Genomic DNA, 20,018 nt, shown 5'->3' with positions numbered 1-20,018 from the left:
TTCAGAGCTACACATGTGAAAACAACAGTCAAATAGTTTGGTAGTTCACATCCTAGAAAAGCCGCGTTTTACACGTGGTATGTTTCATACGGGAGACTACTCTAATTGCAAATATTGGAAACACGCAAGAAAATTTCCTATTTTTCGCCATCTAGTTTCAAATCCGCTTCAATTTTAAATAACGACATGACAGAACAGCTAGCAATCCATTCGAACGAAGAAGATAAAGAGGTGCGGTGCAATGTTCTCTGAAAAAGAATAAGTGGAATCTATATTTACAAATGTCAAAATCGGTCGTTGACGAATGAACTAAAACCTAAAATCAAAGTTTAACTTAACTAGTCATTAATCAATATCCCACTATCCGTTATATGTCGATGCTTGCACTTGTTTATATGCTATTCCAATAACCGTTTTGCTCGGAATATGTTTGATATTGTGCGTGTTTTGTATTACCACGTTTTGCTTAACCCATCATATGACCTTGAACACAGACTTGTTAAATGTGCACACCAAGTGATTGTTTTCACCGTTTAAGGAATGGGACGAGGACCATTTGGGTTGGGTAAAACGCTTCTCTTTTAGGCCAACAAAAAAATAGGTCTGTTTCTGGTCTGCTAGGAAAAAAAACAGGGTCGATAGGTAGGGATTTTTTTTCTTTCAGGTACTAGAATGGAAGGCTACTGAAGCTTATAATAAGAAATACATGTATATATATATATATATATATAGACGAGTTAATTGTTATTGTTTACATTCGGGATTTTCCGCGCATGCGCACTGACTGGTTGGCAAAAACACTGGTTACAGTAACGTAAAACATGTATAAAGGGTTTTTGTTAAGTTAATTAAACGATAAAAAATCCAAAATAACATTATAACTCTTAAACAATAGTGCAAATATATCATATTTAGTACCAATAAATGTATATTCATATATATAATTTCCTCTTTATAAAAATACAAATTAGTTATTAGCATCAGACTCAGAGTAAACGTGGTCGGAAGACTAAATACTGACAATTACCACACAACAAAACAATAAATTAGCCGTATTCTTTTTTATATTAAGACTTTAAAAAATGATATTTCAGAACTTATAAAACATATATTAATTTGATTATAACTATAAACGGTATGAATATTGTTATTGCTCATCAGCGATTGAAAGTGTATTATAAGAGGCGCATTTAATCAATTATAAAACAAAGCCATAAAAAAAAGAATACATTACAATCGTTAAATGTTGTGGTAATTTTCTTTTCCAAAGAATGAATTTTCGTTTCGTTTCCATTGAATTACAATATTAATAAATTTTAATATACAAATGGAAATAAAACATGCATCTTGTGCAAATTGAACTGTCTTTGCATGTATATTGAAATCTCTTAACAAGTAATAAGGAGTGATACATGTAACAATCTAGCATTTTATGATAAAGATATATATTTATTTAATTTATTTTACACAAATATTGTTTATCCATTGTGATTGCTTGGTTTCATGATGGTGTTACGTGCACTGCAAGAACATACAATCTTTACACTAAATTGCCGAGTTTACATTTGCCGGTACCCGCGTTAAATACATAAATTGTGTAGCAGTAATATTGAACAATATTTTAAATTTAAAGTTATAAAGCACTGTATTATTATGATTAAACTGGCTTACATATAAATACACATGTTCCTGTTAATCCGTTTCGGACAAATATCTTCATTTTTTAATATGTTAAATTATTTATTAAAGCAAATGTTACGTATTTTGGCTTTAATATTTGGCTTGCTCAATATGACTGCTCAATATGCCAAGAGATGACAGTGAGGTATCATAAAGTCTGCCACATGTGATCTATGCAGGGACCCAATTAAAGTATAGGTTCCTATGTTTATGACACCGGCATGTTTTCTGTGTAATTGTCTGGGCAGTCTCCGATCATAACGAGATAATATGCTTGTGACGAACAACGGTGCAATTAAACACCAGGTTAGAAATGCTTAAACAAAAGTGTCAAAATTGGTGTGCTCAATTAAATAAAACAATTAGATTTATGAATTTATTTGTTGTGTAAGAAGGTAAGTTTGTACAGATATATTAAGGTTAAAATCAGTTACTATATGTTGCGAACAAAGAGCGATCTATTTGATGTTTGTTTTCATCCTTATTTGTGTTCTTTGATTAAATTTAATTTATTCTAAAAAAATTTCCATTTCTGAAATTTTGTATCTAAAATCAGGGGTTTTTTTGGCCCGATTTTATAGCCGAAATTCGGCTATGTTCCCAATCCCAAAAAGTATACTTTTTTCCCAAAATGTGGCAAAAAATTCCCAATTTAAAAAAAAAAAAATAAATTTTTTTTTAGAAAGAAGTCTCATGCGTATTTTATCTCAATTTCAATTCAATTACATCTAACAAAGTATTATATGATTTTGTTCTTTTAATTTGAATGATTATAAAGAGCTATATCAAATTTAGTATTTCCCTAATCAGTGGACTTTTCATGTGGAAAAAAAGGCTAATGAATTTATTTTCCCAATTTCATGAAAATGCCGATAAAATTCCCAATTCCAAAGCCATGGGCTATCTTCCCAAAAAGTGGAAAAAAACCTGGACGTGAAGATGCGTTTAGTAGAGATTTTTGTGGTAAACACATACCGAGCTCGTAGATAGTGTACGTTCCACTCCAGAGCTCGTTTTTAGAAAAAACAAACAATAACAACAATATAATCGTTCCAAAAATGAATTTCCACGCATGCTTATGTTTTATTCAGACATAAATAGTAAAATTATATTTGATACAGTTCATGATTATCAATAAAAACGATGATTATGTCAACCTTCTCTTTATGCGCTTATATGAATTCCACCTCTTTTTGCCAACCAGTGGGCGGAGTCTAAACTTTTGCAGGTGCTTGTTACGTCACGCGTTAACTCGTCTATATATATATATATATATATATATATATATATATATATATATATGCTTTGTTTGCTTGATATTGCATCTTATATGAACTAAAATGAACACGAATTTTGTATTTTATTTTTGTGTCCGTCAGTCTGTGAGTCTGTCACACTTTTTTTGGATCCTGCCATAACTTTAAAAGTTCTTAATATTTTTTCATGAAACTTGAAACATGGATAGATGGCAATGAGGACATTATGCACGTCATTTAATTTGGTTCCTACGTAAAAAATTCTGGTTGCTATGGCAACAGATATTAAAAAAAATAATATTTATTTACAACAATGGTGGAGCCGATAGGGGACATATATTGCTTGGCAATAGTCTTGTTTATTATTATTTTTTGGCGACCCCAATAAAAAGGGTCGGCACCAATTCGGGAGACACAGTCAGGCGACCCAAAATGGACCTTTTTTTTGGCCTTAGTTAAATTGGGAAATTGGTGGTGTTGTGTTTTGCTAACAAATACTTAAAAACTAGAAATGGCGTATCCCCACGCCACATGTTTGACCCAGGGGGGCCCCAGGGTTGGTAATGGGGCCATGCATCGTTGAGATTGACCGTATTGTCATAAGAGATGATCAGTATCAATTTGAAGTCTAAAGGTGTAGAAATGAAGAAATTATAGTAAAAGGCAATTTTGGGTGGGCGTGGCTTACGTGGGCGGGGCGCTCCAGGGTTGGTAATGGCGCCATGCATAGTTGAGATTGACTGTATTGTTTTAAAAGAGGTTCAGTATCAATTTGAAGTGAATCGGTGTAGAAATGAAGAAATTATAGTAAAAGGCAATTTTTGGGGGGCGTGGCCTATGTGGGCGGGGCGCCCCAGGGTTGGTAATGGGGCCATGCATAGCTGCGATTGACTGTATTGTCATAGGAGTGGTTCAGTATCAATTTGAAGTATATCAGTGTAGAAATAAAGAAATAATAGTAAAAGGCACTTTTGGGTGGGCGTGGCCTATGTGGGCCAGGTGCCCTAGGGTTGGTAATGGGGCCATGCATAGCTGAGATTGACCATATTGTTATAAGAGAGGTTCAGTATCAATTTGAAGTGAATCATTTAGAAATGAAGAAATTATAGTAAAAGGCAATTTTGGGTGGACGTGGCGTATGTGGCCGGGGCGCCCCAGGGTTGGTAATGGGGCCATGCATAGTTTAGATTGACCGTATCGCCATAAGAGAGGCTCAGTATCAATTTGAAGTAAATCGGTGCAGAAATGAAGAAGTTAATTTAAAATAACATTAAAAAATGAGTGAAAATCTCTGACCTGGCCCCGCCCCAACCCCATCACTTTTGACCCAGGGGTCAGATCAAAATTCCGTCACTGTCACTGTCGCACATATGCTCATAGCTACCATGTATGTAAGTTTCAAGGTTCTCTGAAAAACGTGGGGTAATTAAGATTAAATGTGTGTTCAATATGAAATTTTCCTTTTGAGATTTGGACTTTGGCACAAAATAATAACACTGCTTTCCGACTAGGACAGTGACTGATAACTTTGTTAAAAATGCCAGCATTTTTTATATATTTTAATTATTGTCATACAATTGGGTGAGCATAAAGAATAGCACATGTGCTCCGTCTATACATATATTTTATTATGTAACCTTACATTTTTTGTTCTTAACTCCTCTTATACTTATTTGGTGATACCACTTTAATAAACTGTTAAAAATTTAAGAAAATTGAATGGTCTTTGACACATCTGTTTTTACTTCTATTGATAATTAATTGATAATGGTCAAATAATATTCCAAGTAAAAAAAAACACAACATCATTAAACAGATAAGAATGGTAATTATACAAAAGTTGCTTTTATTTTCTGCAGGATTTTGTGGACGAAAGCATAGCAGAAAGACTTTGGGGATTGACAGAGATGTTCCCAGAAACTGTTCAAAATGCTTGTGGGACTCTGGCTGGGTTTACATGGAACTCAACAAAAGCTTGTTACAAATTTAGTCGTACCGCAGTTTGGACAGCTACTTCAATATTTGCTATAATGTTTTTGCCAGTGTTATTTGAGCATGAAAGAGCGTCAATGGCAGAACAGCAGCTACAACAGCAGCGACAGGTCTGTTTTTATAGATCCATTTATAAATTATATTTGCTTCAAAATCATTCTTTCTTCATGATTAGTCAGTCTAGGGCCTTTCTCCGTCTTATATGAGTACACATTCATTCAAACATTTTTTATGCCCCCGATAGGGTGGCATATAGCAGTTGAACTGTCTGTCAGTCTTTGTGCCCTCTGAAAACTTTAACATCGGTCATTATCCCCACGCTTTTTGAAAAGCGTGGGGATATTGTGGTTATCTCCACCGTCCGTCCTGGCCACTATCTCCTCCTACACTATAAGCACTAGAACCTTGAAACTTACACACATGGTAGCTATGAGCATATGTGCGACCCTGCACTATTTGGAATTTTGATCTGACCCCTGGGTCAAAAGTTATGGGGGTTGGGGTGGGGCCAGGTCAGAGATTTTCACTCATTTTTTAATGTTATTTTACATTAACTTCTTCATTTCTACACCCATTTACTTCAAATTGATACTGAACATCTCTTATGACAATGCGGTCAATCTCAACTATGCACGGCCCCATTACCAACCCTGGGGCGCCCCGCCCACATAGACCATGCCCACCCAAAATTGCCTTTTACTATTAATTTTTCATTTCTACACCGACTTACTTCAAAGTGATACTGAACATATCTTATGACAATATGGTCAATCTCAACTATGCATGGCCCCATTATCAACCCTGGGGCTCCCCCTGGGTCAAACATGCGGCGTGGGGATACGCGTCAGCCTCTGCAGCGCCATTTCTAGTTACTTTTGCAATATTGAAGATAGTAACTTGATATTTGGCATGCATGTGTATGTCATGGAGCTGCACACATGAGTCGTGAAAGGTCAAGGTCATCCTTCAAGGTCAAATATATGGCTTCAAAGCGGCCCAGAAGGGGGCATTGTGTTTCTGACAAACACATCTCTTGTTCTCTCTTAGCTCACTTTTTATGAAATGAGCATAGACTTAGTGAGCTATTGTGGTCTGTCCTTGTCTATAGTTGTTATAACACTTGAGACCACATTTATGATTCATTCTTGATTGAATTTGCTCAGAGAGTTTATGTTGACAATATTTACGCGGAGGTAAAAAAACTCCAATCTGTCTAGTTGACTAGTCAAATCTTAGAAAACCCATCTTACCTTCTAGAAGCAACTTTTATGACTCAAATCAGGATGAAACTTTGTCAAGACGTTTATCATGACCAGATTAAGGCCATGCTCATTGCTTGAATTAGGGTCAATTTTGGATGATAAACTAGGTCACCTGGTCAAGTCTACATTAATTGATATACATTGAACTCCAGTATAAAGTGTTTAAGGCCATCTGGGCCCTCTTGATGACATGTTGGTGGCCACTGATGGTGAATTGTATTTTAACAGACTAGGCGTTGGTTTCTATGTAAAAAAATTACCAATATGCCATACAATCCTGTTTTCTACATGCTTATTGAATGCTTGAATCAAGTTCAGTTCTTCTGTTTGCTGTTTTAATTGAATGCTTTATACCATCATGTTCCAGATTCTGTTGGGTCCAAATGCCGCCATGTCTGGAGGAATGGGATCAAGCATGCCCCATGCACCTGGGTTGATGCCTCCACCCCCTCAATAGCAGATTTTGAATGATACATCTCGTCAGTTTTATGAACTATCCAACTCCTCACACATTACCAGCCTTGATTGCAGGATTTAGTAATCAGGCTTGCTTAAATAGTGTATGAACCATATCTGCGGCAACAACTTCACTTCATTAGAAGATTTAAACCTCAACTCAACTTGTGTATGAACTGTCTCTGGTGCAAAAGCTTTAGGTGTAGTGTTAAATAATTGTCCTTTAATATTTCTGAGTGTATGTCCTTTAATATTTCTTAGTGTATGAAGTATTTCCTAATCAGTATTCAAAGCTTTGGACAAATCACTTAGTGCCAAACTCTAATAATTGACAGGACAATGCTGGTCACTTTATTTAATAATGCTCTTGATATCACTGACAATAAATATATCTTCCATAACCTTCATCGAGGTCAAGGTTACTACCATTCTGTAATACAATTTTGAACAGTTGTCATAATTCTTGGAAAGAGGTACATTAGCAGGATTTATTTGCTACTGCTTGGATACTGTTTGCAGTCATTTGAAGTATATGCCTATACATTAATTCATCAACTAAGCTTCTTTACATGGAATCAAGATTTTGCAATTGTTGATGTTAACCCTTTCAGTGCGGGAACCGAATTTTGAAGGCCTTTGCAAACAGTTTGGATCCCGATGAGACGCCACAGAACGTGGCGTCTCATCAGGATCCAAACTGTTTGCTATTCTGATAGTATTCTTTGGAAAAAAATCAAAGAAAATGCTAATTTTAGAAATTAAGCAGACGACATTTTAGCAGAAGACAAATTTCCAAGCATGCAAAGGGTTAATACTTGTTAAGTAAAGCATCAAGTATCCATTTGGATTTGAGAAAGATTTTGTATATTTGTTACTGTGTTTATTGTAATGATTAAACCAATGCAGGGATGATTAATAGTCTTTCATTTAGTCCTGTCTGGGATAATTTTGGTAGTATAGTTCATGCTGTCACTATTTAATATTTATAAAAGAATAGCCAAGTACACGACAAAGAGAACATTGGAAAAATTGAAGCAAATAGCCACAAAAGGCTTTATAAAAAACAATCCTGAAATGGGTCAATAAAATGAAGAAACTAAGGCGTAGCTTATCAGTGTATTTCTGTTGTTAGAACATGTTGTTACACACGGTAGAAATCATTTTTTTAATTGACTCACGAGTATTATGGGTTGCTAAGAATTTACTACATTTATACAAAGAGATGGGTCTTCAAATGAAAGTACATAACAGTATTCTTAGTTGAATTATGCATGAAGAATTAGAATTAATACTAAAGCTACGAAACATTATTGCAAGTTATGACATGTTTGAAAAATAAAGTGAAAGTGGGCTTTTATGATAAATGCTTCTGTAAGATTAAATGTATGCAATCTTTAATTGCTTGCGTAATAAATAGCTTGAGCCAACTTAATGTTGACCAGATATCTAACCAGTATTACTTGAATTTTAGAAGGAAGAATTGTAAGAAAGAGAAAATAAATAATTATTTAAACAAGATGTACATATACGTACACACAGCAACAAAAAACTCCCTGCTTTACATGTAGATTGCACAACACAAGTAATGTTATGATTGTAAATATAAATGCAAAATGTTTATGTACATGTAGTATGGTACTTAGCAAACAAAAAACAACACGCAGAGCTAGAAAACCCAATGTGTAAGAATTAAGACAACTACTTTACAAGGATTGGTCAAAATTCTTAAGCGTAAGCTTTTTCACCAAATGTGCCATTGAAAACAATAATATATAAATTTATGTCAGATCACAATGAAAATCCAAAATTGGTATTAATGACACTGTACAATACTTGATTTTAAAGTTTTGAAACGTAAAAAATGACAAAAAAACTTTCTTAAGTGTTATATAGTGGTACATACATAGTTGAAGTAAATTACTGGTATTTTTCTTTATTAAACAAGTGACAGTCAAGAAACTATCTGTTTGGAAATAGGATTTTTACACATCTTTACATTTATCACAATAAAACTAGTTTTGCTTCTTAAAGCACCTGTTATCTTGTTAAATATTCATTGACTGTCAAATTGCATCACACAAATACATGCTTGTGGAGCACATCTTTAAACGAGTCTAAATGCTTTTTCACTGAAAGACAAAATCCTCTGGAAGCTGGGAAGAGAGGGAAGCCTGGTTCATTTCCAGATGCAAGCTTCTCCTGACCTTGATCATTGTGAAGGCTCAAAGGTGCTTGATTTGAGATATCCGTCTCCCTTGAACTCGTGCTGCAGACGATCCAAGCTTCTACGCGATCAATCATCCTACAAAGATACAAAAATTAAAAACAGAACCAATCCCCAACTTTCCACTTTTGTCTCAAAACTAAACTGATGTTAAAAAAAAGAATATTGTTTAATGGTCAAAAAGACCTTTGATCTTTGTTTCAAATCCATCATTTTTTGGCTAAGTTATATCTAAGACAGCAATATTCGAGCTGTGGCACAATTTGACCAATAAATGTGACATTGATTACTTAGGTAGGGCAATGGGTGTTACATGTGTAACATCTTAACGAGGTTTACATAGGTTATTTCAAAACTGATCAATATATATGTCAAAGTAATGCTTTGCATAGAAAGACAGCGCAATTCCAATATGTAGTGATCTTCAAAGGGGCCATACAATACATTGTCATCATTACTTTTGATAAACTTAGCAAGTTACATTTGTAAACCTATTATTTTCATTTAGATGATACATTAGCTCTGCATCTGAAATTAAAACACTAATACAAGTACATAACAAGAGATGTGTTTGTCAGAAACACAATGCCCCAAATTGCGCCGCTTTGAAATAAAATTTCAATACATTTATATCATTTGGCAGGTTTAGAAATGATCTCCCTTTTAAAGCTTATTACTTCCCTTGGATTGTATTTTATGATTTGACCTTGAACTTTCACCACTCAAAATGTGCAGCTTCATGAGATACACAGGCATGCCAAATATAAAGTTGCTTTCTTCAATATTGCAAAAGTTATGGCCAATGTTAAAGTTTTCAGATGGACGCACAGACTGACAGACTTACAGACTGACAGGCGGACAATTCAACTGCCATATGCCACCCTACCGGGGACATAAAAAGCTCAAATACTGTATTATGACTGAGCTGTTTTTTACCAATCAATGAAGATGAAATAACAGTAAAAGAACTGCCAGGGTACTTTGACAAGTTTAACAAGACCTGTGTTTGTGAAACACAATGCCCCCTACTGTGCTTTGAAGGCACACAGCAGCTATTTGAGAGAAAATTGTCCAAGGCTAAAAATCAATTGACTGGAACGAAACTCGAACTTCATTGATTGGTCATATAAGTAAACCTGAATAAAAAAAATCAGTCCAATATCTGAAAATATTGCATGAAAAAACATCGGAAATCTGAATTCCAGGCGGACCTTCAGTCCCACTCCTATATGCCACCCTTACAAAGGCATAACAAGAGCACCGCATAACGGGTGTCACGCTCGGCTGCGAAAGCTTGTCAGATTATTTCTTTAGAGGTCACAGTGACCTTGACCTTTGACCTTGCGACCCAAAAATGGGTGTGGCATGTAGAAATCATCAAGGTGCATGTACATATGAAGTTTCAAAGTTGAAGGTGGAAGGACTTTGATTTTAGAGCCAATGTTAAAAACCTTTACAAACCTTGACACGGACGGCGGACACGACAAGCTGGCTATTACAATACCTCAGGTTTTCTCCGAAAACAGCCGAGCTTAAAATACTTGCAATTTCCACCATTTTAGGTACAACAGACTGGAGGAAAACTAACAAATTCTAATGATTAGCGCTTTATACGCCCAAATACTAAAGCCCTGAACGTCAATGGACAAGATGCAAAGTACAAACCTTTGTGCATGGTTTTTCAGATGAGATTTGGTCTCCTGAACGAATACATGGGGGGGAGAAACTGCCATCTTTGTCATGGACTGAAAAGGCAACAACACAGAATGCAACAGCCACAAGATATTCCTTTGTTAGAAGGGATTTCAATTTTTGCCTAATCCTGCTTTTAGATGCAAGCATTTAACAATTGCCTTACTCTACAGACCAATCATTCAACTTGCTGTTTCAAAGCAAAATACCTTCTTCAATAATTAATAAGCAGAATATAGATTGCTTCACCATTATGTTTGTTAAAAAGTTTAAGATAAATAAACAACCATGCAAACGTATGCTATTTAAGCATGTCCCACTGAAATAACAAGAGGGCCAAGATGGCCCGAGTTCGCTCACCTTTTTTTACAAGGCCTTGTTCATTGCTAACTTGAAAATTCAGTACTCTAGAGTATATTAGATTGGTTTTCTTCTGTTTACTTTTGCAGTGTGAGCATATGATTAATTCTTATTGAGTACTTCCATTTGCATATTTGTTTTTACCTAATGACCTAGTATTTGACCCAGCATGATCCAGTTTTGAACTCGATGGAGGTATCATTGGGACAAATCTTCTGACCAAATTTCATGAAGATCAGACAAAAAAATGTGGCATCTTGAGTGTTTACAAACCAAATGTGGACGACGGACGGACGGAGAGACGACGGACAAAGACCGGTCACAAAAGCTCACCTGAGAAATCAGGTGAGCTAACAAGAGCTTTCAAAAATAAAAAAAAGGAAAAAAAAAAAAATTTTTTTGGGGGGAGGGATGAGAGGGGGTATAATATGGGGTGTGGTCATTAATTAGACGATCTTTCAAAAATAAAAAAAGGAAAAAAAAATTTGGAGGGGGGTAGGGGGGGGGGGGGCTGAGAGGGGAGTATAATGTGGGGTGGGGTTATTTATTAGATGATGTTTAAAAAAAAAATTGGGGGGTTGGGGGGTATAATGTGGAGTGTGGTAATTTATTAGATGATGTTTAAAAAAAAATGGAGGGGGTGGGGGAAGGGATTCTGGGTAGGGGCGTGGGGTATTGTTTGGGTGGAATCCATTGTGGTATTCAGGTAAGTGTTGTTTTGTCAAAGTAATAACAAAATGTGATCATAAACAAAGAAGTTATGGCAATTAAAGCAAAATGTTCAATTATCTAAGTGTAAAAGGAGCCATAATTATGTCAAAATGCTTGTTACAGTGGTCTGCTCTTGTTTATAGGTTGGGGTCATGTTGGTAAACAAGTATGCAACATATAAAAGCAATATGTCAAAGGATATAGGACATATTTGGGGTAGTACGCAAACTTTAACATAGATTTATCAATAATATGCATATTCTAAGTATAAAAGAGGCAATAATTATGACAAAATGCTTGATAAGAGTTGTCTGCTCTTGTTTATAGGTTGGGGTGATGTTGGTAAACAAGTATGCAAAATATGAAAGCAATATGTCAAGGGACAATGAAAATAAATGGGGTAGTACAAAAACTTTAACATTTGCTGCATATTCTAAGTGGAAAAGGGGCCATAATTATGACAAAATGCTTGATAGAGTTGTCTGCTCTTGTGTACAGGTTGGGGTCATGTTGGTTAACAAGTATGCAAAATATGAAAGCAATATGTCAAGGGACAATGAAAATAATTGGGACAGTATGAAAACTAACATTTGCACGGAAAGGGAAATGCCGACGCTGGGGTGAGTAGGATAGCTCCACTATATATATTTCATATATAATAGTCGAGCTAAAAATCCATAATCAGTCAGCTCAACAAAAGCATTATCCTAATCAATTGGTCAATTTCTTTATCAATTGCATATTTCTCTTGAAAGTCAAGAGTATGTTTTAAACAAGCACAATTGTTGAATTGACATCACCCACCAAAAATAAATGAGTCGAGTTCTGAGAAAACTGGGCCTTATCCATGTGCGTAAAGTGTCCTCCCAGATTAGCCTGTGCAGTCCGCACAGGCTAATCAGGGACAACACTTTCCGCCTTAACTGGATTTTCGTGTAGAAGAGACTTCCTTTAAACGAAAAATACCATAATAGCGGAAAGAGTAGTCCCTGATAAGCCTGTGCAGACTGCACAGGCTAATCTGGGATGCAACTTAATGCACATGCATTACGCCCAGTTTTCTCAGAACGCGTCTCAAATATTGTGACAGTTTGACGGATGGACTGACTGATGGACAGACAACGCCAATACTATATCCCTCCGCCTTTGACAGAGAATAATAATTCCCTGTACCTTTAATCAATTTAACTCGCTTCTTTAAAATTCTGTTTTAAACTAGTCCCCCATCTGTAATATTGTGCATACTTTTCTTAAATGACTTTCTCCTTGCATTGGCCAAATTACATGCAGCTTCAATCTACTGTACAAGGTTATAAAAACATGAAAAACAAGGATATCAGTAAAACTGATGGATGCTCCCCAATGATGCTTTGTCGATATATGGCTTAATTGTGTGGAAAAAAAAGTGTGACCTTGAGAAAATCTATTATAAGCCTCAGTGACCTTGACCCCAATCATCAAACCTCATCAAAAAAGGTAGAGGCCCATGCAAAGTACCTACATCCCAAATAAAAAAGAGATCGATCAAATATTGAAGGCTCTATGAGAAACTGTAACAAAAGCGTGACGGAAAATCTATTATTAGCCTCGGTGACCTAGACTCCAGTGACCTCAAACCTCATCAACAGGTAGAGGTCCATGCAAGGAACCTACATCCCAAATATATAAGAGATCGATCAAATATTGAAGGTGCTATGAGAAACTGTAACAAAAGCGTGACAGAAAATCTATTATTAGCCACAGTTACCTTGACCCCAGTGACCTCTAACCTCATCAAAATGTAGAGGTCCATGCAAGGTACCTACATTGCAAATATGAAAGAGATCCGTAAAGTATTAAAGGCACTATGAGAAACTGTAACAAAAGCGTGACGGAAAATCTATTATTAACCTCGGTGACCTTGACCTTGAACCCAGTGACCTCGAACCTCATCAAAAGGTAGAGGTCCATGCAAGGTACCTACATGCCAAATATGAAAGAGATTGGTAAAGTATTGAAGGCGCTATAAGAAACGGTACCAAAAGTGTGACGTAAGGAAGGACAAACTGGCAACTATATGCTCCGCCGAAATTTTATTTCAGGGAGCATAAAAATCATTTGAAAAATGGTAACTCTAGCTTTATTAGTTTGAAAACTTAATTTTTTGTATCTCCTTTAAAATGATCTCTCTAGCTTTCGTCTATCATACACGTCAGACGCCCTGATCTCTTTGTGGGCCAATTCTGCGTTAAAGAAGTTTGTACAATTTGTCCTGACATTCTTAAATCAAAGCGCTGAAGGCACTGAAGTTTTCGCTATTGCATAATCTAAGATGCACTTCAGTTTTCAAAATTATCTTAAAGCTTTTTATATCGCAAGTTTGAAATGAACACAACCCATTAAAATTTATAAAAAGTGTGTCTTAAAGCACAGGTCGAGTCGGTGAGCACTGTTTATCCTCATATTTATTTTATAGAGATAACTTAGACAAAATAACAACAATATGTCTCTTTTTTCACAATTGGTTGCTGCACTGGCAACCATCTTTAAAATTTTGTTTCTTTGCTAAAAAATAACAAGCCTATAATCATGTACATGCTGTGTTATGTGTTTCTAATACTGTATCTATTTTCTTTAAATTATTGAGCAACAATTTTGCCAACATGACAGACTTTTAATGCAGCATTAAGCCCCGTTTTCCCTGAAAGCAGCCAATATGTACAGATTTCAATGATAAACTGGCAAATGTCGTCGCACAAGCTGTTATAAACACTAGAGACTGGCCAATATCGTTGAAAAAGCTCTTAAACCTTATACATGCTGTCTGCTACAGTGAACCAGTGGTAAAGTATAAACAGGTAGTGTTTATCGTTACTAGCTGCAATTGTTGTCCCTAGCGTAGTTAAAGCAGACTGATTTGCAAAACTGCCTCTCTACTTTAGTGTGAGCTAATGCTCATACTAACAAGAGCACCGCCTTGCGGGTGCAGACCGCTCATCTATTTTCTTTTTAAAGGTGAAGGGACTCTCAATTTCAATCACAAAGGAGGGAGGGGTGGAGTGAAGAGGGGTGTATAGTGTGGGGGTGTGGACATTTATTACATTATCTTCCAAAAATGCGAAAACAAAATGCAAAAAAAAACAAAAAAACAAGGGCTGTTTGTAAAACATGCATGCCCCCCATATGGGCTGTCCGTTGTACTGGCAGCCATTGTGTGAATACGTTTTTTGTCACTGTGACCTTGACCTTTGACCTAGTGACCTGAAAATCAATAGGGGTCATCTGCGAGTCATGATCAATGTACCTATGAAGTGTCATGATCCTAGGCAAACGTGTTCTTGAGTTATCATCCGAAAACCATTTTACTATTTCGGGTCACCGTGACCTTGACCTTTGACCTTGTGACCTCAAAATCAATAGGGGTCATCTGTGAGTCATGATCAATCTACCTATGAAGTTTCATGATCCTAGGCATATGCGTTCTTGAGTTATCATCCGAAAATCATTTTACTATTTCGGGTCACCGTGACCTTGACCTAGTGACCTGAAAATCAATAGGGGTCATCTGCGAGTCATGATCAATCTACCTATGAAGTTTAATGATACTAGGCATATGTGTTCTTGAATTATCATCCGAAAATCATTTTACTATTTCGGGTCACCGTGACCTTGACCTTTGACCTAGTGACCTCAAAATCAATAGGGGTCATCTGCGAGTCATGATCAATCTACCTATGAAGTTTCATGATCCTAGGCATATGCGTTCTTGAGTTATCATCCGGAAACCATTTTACTATTTTGGGTCACCGTGACCTTGACCATTAACCTAGTGACCTCAAAATCAATAGGGGTCATCTGCAAGTCATGATCAATCTACCCATGAAGTTTCATGATCCTAGGCGTATGCGTTCTTGAGTTATCATCCGGAAACCATTTTACTATTTCGGGTCACCGTGACCTTGACCTTTGACCTAGTGAGCTCAAAATCAATAGGGGTCATCTGCAAGTCATGATCAATGTACCTATGAAATTTCATGATCCTAGGCCCAAGCGTTCTTGAGTTATCGTCTGACAACCACCTGGTGGACCGACCTACCGACCGACAGACAGACCGACATGAGCAAAGCAATATACCCCCTCTTCTTCGAAGGGGGGCATAAAAAATTCGGGGGTGGGGAGGGGGTGGGTGGGGGGAGAAGATTCTTGGGTGCGATGGTTGGACGGTATTTCAAAAATAAAATAATAAAAATAAATATTTGTGTCTTTTAACCGTTTCAAAAAAAATAAAATTGGGGGGTGGGGTGGGGGGGGGGTATAGTGTGAGGGTGTGGTGGTCATTTGTGAGATGACCTTTAAAAAAAAATATTTAAAAAAATTCAAAAATTTAGGGGGGGGGATTCGGGTGGAGTCTATTGTGGTATGTCAGGTAAGAGTAGTTTTGTCAAAGTATCAATCAAATCTAATCATAAATAAAGAAGTTATGGCAATTTTAGCAAAATTTAATAATTTAACCTTGAAAGTCAAGGTCATTCAAAGGTCAAGGTAAAATTCAACTTACCATGTACAGTAACCTCATGTTAGCATGAAAGTATTTGAAGTTTGAAAGCAATAGCCTTGATACTTTAGAAGTAAAGTGGATCAAAACACAAAATTTAACCATATATTCAAAGTTACTAAGTCAAAAAAGGGCCATAATTCCGTAAAAATGACAACCAGAATTATGCAACTTGTCCTTTTACTGTACCCTTATGATAGTTTGCGAGTGTTCCAAGTATGAAAGCAATATCTATGATACTTTAGGGGTAAAGTGGATCAAAACACAAAACTTAACCAAATTTTCAATTTTCTAAGTATAAAGGGCCCATAATTCCGTCCAAATGCCAGTCAGAGTTACATAACTTTGCCTGCACAGTCCCCTTATGAAAGTTAATAAGTGTTGCAAGTATGAAAGCAATAACTTTGATACTGTAGGAATAAAGAAGACCTAAACACAAAACTTAACCAAAATTTTAATTTTCTAAGTATAAAAAGGGCACATAATTCTGCCAAAATGCCATTCAGAGTTACATAACTTTGCCTGCACAGTCCCCTTATGATAGTTAGTAAGTGTTGCAAGTATGAAAGCAATAGCTTTGATACTTAAGGAATAAAATGGACCTAAACACAAAACTTAACCAAAATTTTCAATTTTCTAAGTATAAAAAGGGCACATAATTCTGTCAAAATGCACGCCAGAGTTATCTAACTTTGCCTGCCCAGTCCCCTCATGATAGTAAGTAGGTGTACCAAGTTTGAATGCAATAGCATTAATACTTTCTGAGAAAAGTGGACCTAAACGCAAAACTTAACCGGACGCCAACGCAAAGGTGATGACAATAGCTCATAATTTTTTTTCAAAAAATAGATGAGCTAAAAACCATGAAAGTTCTTTAAGTTCACAATTAAAATCTGACATGTATGCCTCTTTTACTGAACCGACCTGAACCAGTTTCAAAATGGCCATTTCGTTGTACATGCGGCTGTTCTCACATGCCTGCTGGGTACCTCGCTGTCTCTCGTAGCCCGCCTCATTGTAGTAGGGCTCTTTGACTAGGATCAACCCTGAAAGGATAAAATACTGTTTTTATTCTTTTGTGTTAGATATAGCAGGTCTTGTTTTCTTCTTTAGCAAGGGCCTTACATGAGCCCCTTCCCCCATGAGAAAGGCTCCTTCCCCTCAGAGAATTTCTTTAAAATGATGCAATTTTGCCCAAAATTGAAGATCACTTTGGGAAATTTCTTCTCCTTTTTCAGTTTTGCTGAATATTTTCCCCCCTAAATGGAAGGCTAAGCCCTTTAACCAAATCAAGAAAAAAAGCCCTGGACATAGACAAATATTACAGAACACCAGACCGTAAAACAGGCGATTATGCATTTTACTGCCGGATGTTTGATCATGTTGTCGACAAGCCAGACAGGCCAACTCTGTTTCCCCATATCTGGTTCCACCTGCACTTTTAGCAGCATGCTTTTTCCTTTTGAATCCTAAATCTTTCTTTAATGATGTATTTAAGTTCCAAAGGCCATGACGTCCACATACCTTGAATGGAAACTAGCACCTGCAGAAGATTGGAAGACTCTGTCCACAATTCACTGCCCTGAAAATCATACAAATCCACATTCAAACACGGAAGAAATATCTCCTTGACAACAGTGCATTTGACAGATATGGCCCAATAACGAACATAATATTCCAACCTTAGAGCACACAATAAAATATTAATACAGAATTCGACAAACACAATTCAAGGACTTCCCATTCTTTTTAAAGGTTTTGTCTTAACTATAAAGCGTTTGCTTTTCATATGACTGATGCGTTATTCAAACACAGTATATTCCTTGAAGGCTGCATGTCCTTGTTAAAGATGAACAGAATTCTTAAGTTCAGTAGTTCATTAAGCTTAATGTATCCATTTCTAATAATAACTCATAAATTTGATTAACTAGCTGTTGTCGATCCTGCACACAAAACTCATACATATCTGCTTATTGCCTTACACACATTAACATTTGCTCATTGCTCAATCTTGCAAGGTTGCACACAATATCTAACACACAAAGTTAAGAAATCAAAATATTTTAAATGGCTTCATCATGAACCAAATTAACCCACAACTACCTAAACCCACCAAAACCGCTTCATGGCTTTGTTTAACAATAAATCACTTTTATCACAATTTTGTGATCATTATCTATAACAAGCACTAATCTTGACTAATCCAAATACTTGTTTGAACCTTTATCAAAGTTTTATATTGAAGGTTTTTTAAGGGCTCATAAAATTCAAGGACTTTTAGTTTCCTTAGCAAACCCTGCAATAATTTGAGTCGTGTTCTGAGAAAACTGGGCATAATGCATGTGCAAAGTGTCGTCCCAGATTAGCCTGTGCAGACTGCACAGGCTAATCAGGGACAACACTTTCCGCCTAAATTGGATTTTTACTAAGAAGAGACTTCATTAAAACGAAAAACGTCATAAAAAAGCGGAAAGTGTCGTCCATGATTAGCCTGTGCAGATTGCACAGGCTAATCTGGGACGACACTTTACGCACAAGCATTAAGCCCAGTTTTCTCAGAATGCGGCTCATTTCTTAAACAAGAGCTTTGTCATGCATGTGACTGCTACAGCCCCACTACATCATCAGCTATGGTAAGTGCTAATAAGTTAGGACTGTGTGGATTGATGGAGATAAAAAAAAGTGTATAGAGGATATTTGGTGAATTTGGTGGAATATCGATTTTAATTCACTAGTGATCATAAAAAATGATATTGCACCACTCGTGAAAATATATTTTTTCTATGATCACAAGTAAATTAAAATCGATATTTCACCAAACCAACAAATTTTCTTTTTATTTTATGCTTAGAAATGATTATTTTTGTATTTTTGCAATTCCGGACAAAATATTTCCCTGTTGGGCCCCCCAAAATGCTATTGCATGTACTTGAAAAGGAAGCTCATTCATATGTTTGAATAAACATCAACAGGGTTCGACACTAAGGCACGTCCGACAGACATTGTCTAGTAAGATCATTGGTCGGACTAGTAAAACTGGGAGCTAGCTTGTCCGACCGGTCGTACATTAATATGTAAAACTCTCGTATCCGTTATTTACATGTACATCAGAACAAAACTGGCGTATATAAATAACGCGGAGCATTCACATGTTTCATCGCTATTTTTAGATGCTAAGGAGAGCTCCCCGCAGAAATTACTTGTTTCCATTGGTCAAGTTGTCATGAATATTAATGATTTTCTGCAGTGTCATAAAACTTTACAGCATGTTTTTACGACTTCGATCGAAAAGCGGGCAATTCGGTATCGTCAATGCAAACATTTTGGCGTAGCAGAGATAATATAATTTAAAGAATGACTTTGTTCACGTTTGGATTTTCGACCGACAAATCAGTAAATAAAGAAGAATCCGAAGGTAAAACTGACAGGAAATGTAAATATGAACTTATGTAGAAAAACGAAAACGTCAATTTTATCCTAAATGGAAAATCAAGTTTCCATGGCTTGAATTTGACGAAGAAAACAAAAGCAAACAAGGGCTGTTTGTAAAACATGCATGCCCCCCATATGGGCTGTCCGTTGTAGTGGCAGCCATTGTGTGAATACGATTTTTGTCACTGTCACTTTGACCTAGTGACCTGAAAATCAATAGGGGTCATCTGCGGGTCTCGATCAATGTACCTATTAAGTGTCATGATCCTAGGCAAAAGCGTTCTTGAGTTATCATCCGAATATCATTTTACTATTTCGGGTCACTGTGACCTTGACCTTTGACCTTGTGACCTCAAAATCAATAGGGGTAATCTGCAAGTCATGATCAATCTACCTATGAAGTTTCATGATCCTAGGCG

At 36.4% G+C, this 20,018-nt stretch overlaps 2 protein-coding genes and 1 long non-coding RNA gene across 4 annotated transcripts in view; 1 reads left to right on the top strand and 2 right to left on the bottom strand.

Moving 5' to 3' along the window:
* Positions 1-63: 63 nt before the first annotated feature.
* Positions 64-7,556, top strand: LOC127868095 (mitochondrial import receptor subunit TOM22 homolog). The gene is made up of 3 exons (XM_052409691.1): positions 64-231; positions 4,796-5,038; positions 6,558-7,556. Exons 1-3 carry the CDS (start codon positions 187-189, stop codon positions 6,645-6,647), a joined length of 378 nt encoding a protein of 125 aa, XP_052265651.1. The 5' UTR covers positions 64-186; the 3' UTR covers positions 6,648-7,556.
* Positions 7,557-7,750: 194 nt separating this feature from the next.
* Positions 7,751-20,018, bottom strand: part of LOC127868093 ((E3-independent) E2 ubiquitin-conjugating enzyme-like) — a 62,990-nt gene continuing 50,722 nt past the window's right edge. For both annotated transcript variants that reach the window (XM_052409687.1, XM_052409688.1), the window contains exons 20-23: positions 17,692-17,749; positions 17,092-17,213; positions 10,536-10,615; positions 7,751-8,948 (exon numbers count right to left, since the gene is read on the bottom strand). In XM_052409687.1, the coding sequence (XP_052265647.1) occupies positions 8,720-8,948; positions 10,536-10,615; positions 17,092-17,213; positions 17,692-17,749 (489 nt within the window). In that variant the 3' untranslated portion in view covers positions 7,751-8,719. The remainder of the gene's footprint in view (positions 8,949-10,535; positions 10,616-17,091; positions 17,214-17,691; positions 17,750-20,018) is intronic.
* On the bottom strand, positions 14,987-15,502 carry LOC127868096 (uncharacterized). Its single transcript, XR_008043885.1, has 3 exons — positions 15,490-15,502; positions 15,287-15,344; positions 14,987-15,148 (listed from the first exon to the last, which is right to left on the bottom strand). It is a non-coding gene; the product is annotated as an uncharacterized LOC127868096 (long non-coding RNA).

The sequence above is a fragment of the Dreissena polymorpha genome, chromosome 2 (assembly GCF_020536995.1).
Source record: "Dreissena polymorpha isolate Duluth1 chromosome 2, UMN_Dpol_1.0, whole genome shotgun sequence".
Lineage (NCBI taxonomy): Eukaryota > Metazoa > Mollusca > Bivalvia > Myida > Dreissenidae > Dreissena > Dreissena polymorpha.
The sequence above is the reverse complement of the archived record's forward strand: the minus strand, read 5'-3'. Positions and strand labels throughout refer to the sequence as shown.

Coding starts and splice junctions, on each gene's coding strand:
- LOC127868095 (XM_052409691.1), top strand. CDS start 187: ATGACAGAACAGCTAGCAATCCATTCGAACGAAGAAGATAAAGAG. Junction 232..4,795: donor CGAACGAAGAAGATAAAGAG/GTGCGGTGCAAT, acceptor TATTTTCTGCAG/GATTTTGTGGACGAAAGCAT. Junction 5,039..6,557: donor AGCTACAACAGCAGCGACAG/GTCTGTTTTTAT, acceptor ATCATGTTCCAG/ATTCTGTTGGGTCCAAATGC.